The following is a 10,028-nucleotide window of genomic DNA, read 5'->3' on the forward strand; positions in this document are numbered from 1 at the left end:
CTGTTAATAGAATTATTTCTCGCAAGGGGGAAAAAAACACTATAAGTACAGCTGTACGAGATTAACTTTGAAAATGACACTATTAACCATGATGACACATCCTTTCAATTTAGGCTGCAGAGGTGGTTAAATATCTTTGTTACTATGATGTCATTGTTTATTTAGTAATCTGACTACAGTTACACTAATTTCAGTGTGCTGCAAATGAGGTGACAACCAAGAAATTGTTACATCTCTCAGCAGCAAAGGGATTTAATTAAATTGTGTTTTTATATCTGTTTTAAAACACTGAATGCCAGGCAGTCAGCTAAAAGCACAGATTCATCACATACACTATATTGCCAAAAGTATTGGGACGCCTGCCTTTACACGCACATGAACTTTAATGGCATCCCAGTCTTAGTCCGCAGGGTTCAATATTGAGTTGGCCCACACTTTGCAGCTATAACAGCTTCAACTCTTCTGGGAAGGTGTCCACAAGGTTTAGGAGTGTGTCTATGGGAATGTTTCTTCCAGAAGCACATTTGTGAGGTCAGGTACTGATGTTGGACAAGAAGGCCTGGCTCGCAGTCTCCGCTCAAATCCATCCCAAAGGTGTTCTATCGGGTTGAGGTCAGGACTCTGTGCAGGCCAGTCAAGTTCCTCCACCCCAAACTCGCTCATCCATGTCTTTATGGACCTTGCTTTGTGCACTGGTGCGCTGTCATGTTGGAACAGGAAAGGGCCAACCACAAACTGTTCCCACAAAGTTGGGAGCATAAAATTGTCCAAAATGTCTTAGTATGCTGATGCCTTAAGAGTTCCCTTCACTAGAACTAAGGGGCCAAGCCCAACCCCTGTAAAACAACCCCACACCATAATCCCCCCTCCACCAAACTTTACACTTGGCACAATGAAGGCAAGTACCGTTCTCCTGGCAACCGCCAAACCCAGACACGTCCTTCGGATTGCCAGACAGAGAAGCGTGATTCATCACTCCAGAGAACAACCCCCCACTTCACTAGAGTCCAGTGGCAGCGTGCTTTACACCACTGCATCCAACGCTTTGCATTGAACTTGGTGATGTAAGGCTTGGATGCAGCTGCTCGGCCATGGAAACCCATTCCATGAAGTTCTCTACGCACTGTTGTTGTGCCAATCTGAAGGCCACACGGATTTTGGAGGTCTGTAGCTATTGATTCTGCAGACAGTTGGCGACTTCTGCGCACTGTGCGCTTCAGCATGCGCTGATCCCGCTCTGTCATTCTACGTGGCCTACCACTTCATGGCTGAGTTGCTGTTGTTCCCAGTTGCTTCCACTTTGTTATAATACCACTAACAGTTGACCGAGGAATATTTATTAACAAGGAAATTTCACGGAACACCTTAATCCAATGCTTTGGAGGGGTGTCCCAATACTTTGGGCAATATAGTGTACGTGTGAATGGTTAACTACCTCTGACCGGAAGTTCAGGTATCGGAAGTATCAGAGCATTTTGCCGAGTACGCGCCCAAATACTCGGTATCGGCACTGATACTAGGATCGGTATTGTTGCATTCCTACATAATAGCCCTATTCATCCAGAGCTGTTGTAATGGTTTCTTAAAGCCTAACTCCACACAGAATTTGAATACAGAATACAAGGCATTCTGTGAATGGACAAGGTGAGGTGGGGGCAAATAAATTATGCTATACTATCATTTCTCTGCATATGAGCTGCAGCTCTCATAGCCGCAGCGGTGCAGAAGTGCAGCTACAGATGTACTTTCCGGCATGAATGAAATTGTAATTTTTAAACTACAGAGCAGTAATTCAGAAATGGGATATCAGGAAGTGGGCTAAATTTAATTTATTTGTTTTTACACACAAGTAACAAAAACCTCTGCTTGGAGTTCTGCTTTCACTATGTACCTTACAGATACCTATGTAGTAATATGAAGGTTGCGTTGCACTGGCTCAGAGGTTTTGAAAGCTAGCTCCTAGTTCTGGGTGATATTTGTCCAGAACAGTTTTAAACACTACCAGGACTAAATTTAGTTTCTAAAGCAATGTGTATCATACACAATTACAATGTGTTTGTTTTGATTTTTAAAAACTGTTTTCACTTTTTTTTTATCTTTTGCTGTACCTCAATGATCATCACCCTTCTCTTTCAGCCACTATATGCACTTGCTTCAGCAGCAGGTGCACATCACTGCTCTGGACTAGCTTGCTGATAGTGACAATGGTTGAGCATGACTCTTCAATGGGTGCCTGTGTGGCCACTTAAAGTTTCCACTAGGGGCACATGTCACAAGGGATAAACACAATTAGGAGACAGTTGTCACCCTATAATAGTAAATGCCTGAACAAGGACTATCATAGCAGGATTATCAAGTATCAATTTAATGAAAGCTGTAGATTTAAAGACAACAACTTCTGACATTATATCAGCATGTTAAAAGTTATATGAGACTTTACTGATTGGTCTTAGACAGTAAGGCTTCACTGATGTCTACTGTGATAGCAGCTGTCAATATTCTCTGAACACACACACACACACACACAGTGAATGCTGCACCAAAGCATCCGAATCGCATGAGGCATTATGTGACAAAGTAGATCTGAAAGGTATAAATTCCAGGAACCACATAGACAACATGCCTAAACAAATGTAAACTGGTGTACCACAAAGCAAAACAGATGAGAAGATTCAAATGATAGCGGCTTTTCTTTAACAGATGAGCTGCATGCTAATTTCGGGTAAAACTATGGACCTAGTCTATAACTTAGGAATTTTCTGATGATTTTCAAAAAAAGTATTTGGATTTGTATCATATTTACTTTAAAGCAGAACTTTGGGTAAACATTTTCTTTAGGGCTTGTTCACACCAATTGCGGTGCGTACCAGAGCGGGAGCTGCTGGAACACAGCCCAATCACTCACAAAACTTTCCCCTGCGTTCTAGGGCTGAAGGGAGCACCGCAGCCACCCCCCCTACCCGCAGTGTGATCAGATGCATGGCAAAGCATTGCCTGCGTCCCGTTTCACTGCAAACACAAAAATAGAACATGCATATTTTTTTTGCGTTTGCAGTGGAACGGAACAAAGGCAATGTTTTGCCACTTGTCCGATCGCATTCTGGGGTGATTGCTGTGCTTTCCAGCAGCTACCGCTGTGGAACGCACCACAATTGGTGTGAACAAGCCCTTACCTTTGTAGTGGGGCTACCCCTGCACTGCAAGGGTTAACCACTGTTTTTTTGTTAGGTTCAAAAATAACAAAGTTATATTCACTTGATCCTCAGAGATGGTTTGCTCTTAGACCGGTCCCTTCCGCCTTGTTCCCCCTCTGCTGCAGCGGTCTAAGGTCTCAGAGTCATAATACACAGTGGATGTGAGGATGCTGGGAAACATACCATCATTGCAACGGGGGAGATAGACAGAAGGGACCGGTCCAAGAGCAAGCTAGCTTGAAGAATTTGGTGAGTATACCTTTGTTATTTTTGAACCTAGACAAAAACGAGCATTTAACCCTTGCAGTGCGGTGGTAGCCCCACTGCAAGGATCAGGAAAATGTTTACCCGGAGCTCTGCTTCAAAAACACTTGGCTGTTTTAAGACTTGACCCACCAGCTGTAATTCTACAATATGTCCACGCTGACATACCACAACTAGTTATCCATTTTCAAACACATCCTTTGTTACAAGATAGAAAGTTCAAAGTGCATCATGAAGATCTTTTATATTAGGAAGAACATCTTCTTCCCAGTAAGAGAATTCCAGCTGCAATGTCAGACCCAGCAAATGTTAATGCTATCAGCATAGAGGTTATGTTCAGCTAACTTCAGCAAAATTCCTCATCTGTCCCATGAAAGTAAATCATTAAAAATTGAAACCAGCAGAAGAGCAGGATAACCAATCAACTAGTATTATCAAAAGGAGGTTAGCAATAATAAGCCTGCGTATTTTCCTTAGCACAGGTTCCTTGGCTTTGGGTCAAGTATATATATTATAAACTGAATTCTCTATGCTTTTTATGATATGCATACAATCTTTGTTTACAAATAAACATTTTTTACAAAAAAAAAGGTATTTCAGAGCACCACGGGTTATGTAAAGAGAAAGCACAGCAATAGCTGCTGCATTGAGGCTCACTTGTCTTAAACCTCAGATGGAGCCACCTGATCATGACTGACTGCAATGATTTCCTCATCAGACTCATTCACTAGAGCTTGAGTGGCAGAACAGAGGCATTCTCAGAGCCCTGCTTTATATTGCTGCAAATAACCAAAAGAAAAATGTACACAATTAAAGAAAACTTGACAGTCTTTCTAAAACAAAGTTAAATGTACAAATCTTTCTGCAATTAACTTTGTTTGTCATAAAAACCTTATTTTGTGCACACCTTTTGATTCTTTATTTGGTTCAATGCAAAGTGCTCTATTTCTCCAAATTCAGAACTACGTTATGCATCTGGAGCTAGGCCCCAACCCATACCTCCCAACACAATCTCAGCATCCTTCACATTTGGGCTGTGTTCCGCTGCCAGCCTGGTGCTGGAACGCTAATTTCAGTTCCCTGCTTCATCTTGTTTGCTTCTGTCAGGTGGAGTGATCTCCTTCCAGACAGAAGCACCATAGTTCCGGCAAAGGGAGGCGGTGCTGTGGGACGCAGAGCATGGACAGGTAAGTAATCCACTGAACGCCAATGTCCCCCACTAAGCACCAATACCCCTCTCTTCACCCACTCAGCACCAATATCTTCCCTCCCCCTATAGAGCCTCAATGTGCCACGTTTCCCCCAACTGGGGAAATGATCCTCCCGTTGACCATTTTCTTCCTCCCACTGACTCTGGGCATTTTTTCCTTCTACTGACAAGTGACGCCAAACATTTTCCTCGCTGTGACTAGCAACGCTGCCCATTTTTTCCCCCTCTCATTGACCATCTTTCCTCCTGCTGACTAGAAATATGAGGGGCACTATGAAACATATTGCTAACGAGTGCACTCCTTTGTATATAACAAAGTGATTACCAATGTACATTACATATTCCTGACCAAAATGTTTGTTTTAAAGTGGAACTCCAGGAACAAAAAAACTTTTTCTGACTTTTGCTGTGTACAAATAACTTCCCTCCAATGATGGTAATCCTAGGTCCAAATGGCTGCTGCATAAGGTAAAAATGTCCTCTCCCCTTGTCCATTCACAAAAACCCATAATAGAAAGTGTTCTGCAATTAGCAAAGGTAAAGAAGGGATGGGTAAACAGGATCCCCCCCCCCTGTCTATTCAGAGAAGGCCGTGTATAATGTTTACAGTGAATACACATGGAGAGAGGAAAGGAAGGGCAAACAACAGCACTATAATACAAAGGGAGTATGTGTAAAAAAACAAAACAAAATAACATGTGACTAAGCAATCAACCACAGAGTTCTCTCTGCTGCATTAGGGAAAACTCCATGGGACACCTCAGTATCCACAGCATGGCCTGCATTTTATGAATGGGACATAAAATGCATGCCCATAGTGGTTAGCAATATCCACTCTCTGTTAAAGGTGCCCCTCAAAATTTGTTACACTGGTTACATAATATAAGAGTTCACACACCTTCAGTCAAAGACCTTGACTGTTTAAACAGTTTTGTTTAAACAGATATGGTGATGTAACAGGTTGTGAATGTTTGGTAAATAAGATCATTACAATTTAGATAAAAATGAGATGTCATTTCAGAAGCCATTCATGTAGCATTCTAGAAAATTCCTAAAGATTCATAAACATTTTCCTGTATCTGTACTAGGCCACATGTATAAAGCAGAAACGGAAGTGCTGCTCATGGCATCTGATTCCTAATCATATGTTTTCTAGTGCAGGTCAGGATGTGAAAACACACAGATAGCTAAGGGTTACACTTTCACTTTCCTAGGTGTGTTTAATCAATATCCAGCTTCAAAGCATTCTTGTATTAATAGTTTCTTACACTAGCGATCTTTATCCACTCGGCAGAACAGTACCAACCGTGCATGCTTACAATTTCATCCGTTGCATGAATGTTGTATGTCATTCGTGTGCAGCTGTACATTGCAGAATATCAATATCATATGACTACCACTAATGATGAGATCAATAGCATACAGATTTCCCTGATTACAAATTGCCATGGTAGCAGAACACTACCAGAGTGAACAGCTTCTATACGTATAAGCATACTGCAAAGCAATGTCTTGACTACAAGCTACCTTCTCTCAGTAAGCCATCAAAACTGCAGAATCTGGACATGTGCCTGCTGCGTTTCTAGACTTTAGTCATCCATCAAGGTCAATGGGTAACAATGATTAGAGTCCCCATATTATTATATTATAAAGAGTGTAGGCTTTCCAAAGCATCTTCATATAACGGATTGCAATAAACCATCAGGATGATGGTTAATGAATCACTGAAATACTTATACATGTTTCCTATTCTGCCTCATTATTCCCAATGTCACAAGCTTAACAGCAGATCTTGTGTGATTCAGACATGTAGACATGTATGCTTATTTAAACCTATTTTTAGCCTCGTCCGTGGGCTCTATATTAGTTGGCAGTACTAATGACTATGGGATAGGTTAATAATGGATTATCTTTATGTGAAGATGTCAGTAACACCCTTGACACTCCTCAGCTGTTCAGCAGTTGAAATGGAAATGTTGTAACAGAATGACACAAGCTATGACATTAACACCCCGACATTAGACACACTACATGGCATTCGTGCCACAGCTGGACCAGTTCACTCCAGTGCGTTATCCTATCACAAGGCATACCACCCCATATCTCTCTGCATAAGGAGGGCCCTGCTATTTCTCAAAGACCTACAGCATTCTGCATAGTGCCTCCTAGCAAGGCCTTAGAGATAGATGCTATGAACCTACAGTTATACTAAATCATAACAAACAAATATAAAATACACTTATTTTGGAGAAGTAAAAACAAACAATTGACTTAAGGTTTAGTGGTTTTAGGCTATTATGAAAATTCAGCACTGTCATCCTAAAAAAGCACAGTCATACTCTCGGGCTATAGAGATAGAAACAAAATAAAAACTGGATTAATAGCAAAGGCCATTTCAATATGTTAACAACTCAATAGAGCCATAGAGCAGGCGCATGTACCAAACATTAATCTAGCAAGCTACAGCACATATCTGCACTGATGACTTATCAGGGAATGCAAAACACAGAGCCTTAGCAACTGAGCTCCAAGCTGGGTCCAGGTATGAGTCTGCCTGCACCTGCCCTGCAATATTCAATCACCCAAAAGAATACACAGTGCCTACCTTTTACCTTCTTGCTGCTGCCATTCTTTTGCTGTTCATCTTCCTCGTTAATAGTGAATAAAACTGGGGGTGCAGGCCGTGCCCCGGATTTCTTCACCCTCTCCTGCCGGGCAGCTGTAGTCGATCCTGGCATGTTTTTTGCCACCTTTCCCTTCTTCCTGGGTCTCAGAAATATAAGCATGTATCCTACTCTTCTGCGGCAATCCTCCACAAGAAGAGCCTGTCACTGGAGCAGCTTGGACATCTAGAGGCTAGTCACTGACCTACCCATGGGTAATGGGAGAAAGCAGGGAAGGATGTCCAGTGCCAGAATCCACTCATATACAGGATCCAATGAAACAGTCGCTGGATGATGTGAAAATCACTAGATAGTCCTTCTTGCTGGCCCCCGGCCAAGCAGAATCTGCTGCTATTCTTGCTGCACTACAGTACCTTTCCCTAACCCTTGTGCCGGCAATGGCACACTGAAATATTCAGCATGCAGCACAGAAGGAGAAAATATGATACGCCGCTGTTCACAGTTGCCCTGACAACCCTGACATTGCCTAATCAAAGGGAAGCTACGTAGTGCTGCTCCTTCAGCTGGAGCTTGCTGGAATGCTTTCTAGCTCCTGTGCTTCCCACAAGCATTACTGAGCAGGCTGGGCTGTGCCTTCTCTCCGATGTGGGGCGGTAGATGATGTGCTTACATAATGATGCTGAAGGCACAGCAACCTGAACTGCTATCAAGGACAGGCTACAGGTAGCTAGCCAGCTGCTGCGGAACTACAAGCATCAGCATGCTCAACCACCTTTTGGGTAATATGAAGTGGGTCACACGCTATACAATCTCTCTTTGGTTTTTAATCTTTTTACAACCTTATGATTTGACTGTAAGATGTTTCAAGCAATATAATAACTCACAGCATGAAGAAAATCGGACCATCATCTGCTAGTAGTTATATGACAAAAACTGCAAGATTACCACAAGGATTCTGATTGTACAATTCTACTGGCTGAAAGAAAAGAAAAAAACACTTTGTGGAATTGTGAATTCATATCAGAATGTGCTTATTATAACGTATAAGTGTTTGCCACAACCTCATCCCTATGTTATGATTGTCTCTAATGTGACCCAGCAGCTGCTAGGACTTGTGACTTTTGCAATATGCATGGTCCGCTTTATACAGTACATGGTTTACTGGCATCTTTTATTTTCTTATGTGCAAGTGGGCAATTTTGGGTTGTTATAAGAAAAAAAAATGTATTCTGCTACAAACAGTAAGCAATTAAGTATTATGTTTCCAGCACAGGCTGGCAAATGAATCTAACAGCCAGCATCAGTTGGGATGCCAGGGACAACAGCTTCACTCATTTCAACTCTATTGGCCTGCCTCAATGAAGAGACATTCTTATGTGAAATGACCCAGGACAAGAAATCTGAAATCAGCATTAATGTTGATTGGTTGCTATGGGTTACTGTACTCTCTGTGTAAAGAATAAATCATTGAGGGATAAGAAAATAATAACTCTTATTTACCATAAAAAGACCTAGTGTAAGAGAATAAATTAACCAAGTATATATCAACTGATAAACCTTCATGGCTGTATCCTGGTAAATATTTTTCAATTTTGAACATTACAAAGCATAAATGTTGTTTTCTACAGTCCAAAAATGCGATTGAAAGCTCTTTACTTTGCTGGGCTGTGCCCAAAGCAATTGAGATTTATACTTCTGCATTTGTAAGATTTATTGAGCAACCTCGGTAGAAAATAAGATGGGGAGAAACCTCAATTACCAACTCATTATACTGTCCTCCCAGTCTGACTAACCAGAGCTGTTCATCATACAGCTACATATTAGCAGGGTGTAAACACCTTTTTAAAAACTGGTATTACAAAACACAGTATAACTACAGACACATCATCCAGAATATTTTCAGGAGTATGTAGCAAGGAAGGACAAATTTATATTTAATCCAGGAACCAGCAGGATTTTTTTCTAGGAGCCAGCTCCATTGACAACAACTAGAGAAAACGTCAAGTTAGCTTCTGTTTGTCACTTTTAAGGAGCATTGGCTACCTGGCTCCTGGGGTTATTCCACCCATGGCATGGAGGTTTTGTCAGATGGTTAGTATTAACCAAGTTATACACATCACAACATTTTAGGAACAAATTTAAAAAAAACAAATTGCTCTGAACTGGAATTAAATTCATTGGTAACTATGTTAAATGGCACCTCGGATTTTGATAAAGCAGCCATTGGCTACAAATATCATTACCACACAATAATCAGACTTCCTAATCTGTTTTGCCGTTTTAAGCTAACTTGGGATCTTTTCTAGATCCTAAAACACGAGTTACCTTATGCACTCTGTACCAGTTTTATCTTCAGCACTTATCCATGCAAAAATATTAGTCAGTGTTTCACAGAGTACATATAATCATTTGCATCAGTTTCGGTCCTGTTAGGGAGGTCACAATCTAATGAGTCTGGTAATATGACTAACACACTTGGGCCAATGTAGGTAGACAAAGATTACCTTATGTAAAAAAAAATAAAAAAATAAAATAAAAAGATAGCACCCAGAAGAAACCCACATAGACACAGAAAGAACCTTTCAATTCCATACAGGTGACATTTAAACCCAGGATCCAGAACTGTAAGGGATGTTCCCATCAGCAGCACTTCTGGTGTGTGTTGTGAAGGAAACTGCAATTTGCTGATTACAGCGCATCGCACTGTTTACCTTTTTTTTGGTTCTTTTTTTAAAC

The 10,028-nt window shown here is 41.2% G+C and overlaps 1 protein-coding gene across 1 annotated transcript in view; it reads right to left on the bottom strand.

Moving 5' to 3' along the window:
• The window catches only part of MAP7 (microtubule associated protein 7), a 110,620-nt gene extending 102,745 nt beyond the window's left edge, over positions 1-7,875 (bottom strand). Inside the window, exon 1 of the mRNA XM_018556932.1 lies at positions 7,274-7,875. Coding sequence (XP_018412434.1) covers positions 7,274-7,406 — 133 coding nt within the window. The 5' untranslated portion in view covers positions 7,407-7,875. The remainder of the gene's footprint in view (positions 1-7,273) is intronic.
• Between the last annotated feature and the right edge of the window lie 2,153 nt (positions 7,876-10,028).

Source organism: Nanorana parkeri, unplaced genomic scaffold (assembly GCF_000935625.1).
Source record: "Nanorana parkeri isolate BGI_ZX_2015 unplaced genomic scaffold, ASM93562v1 scaffold259, whole genome shotgun sequence".
In the NCBI taxonomy this organism is placed as follows: Eukaryota; Metazoa; Chordata; class Amphibia; order Anura; family Dicroglossidae; genus Nanorana; species Nanorana parkeri.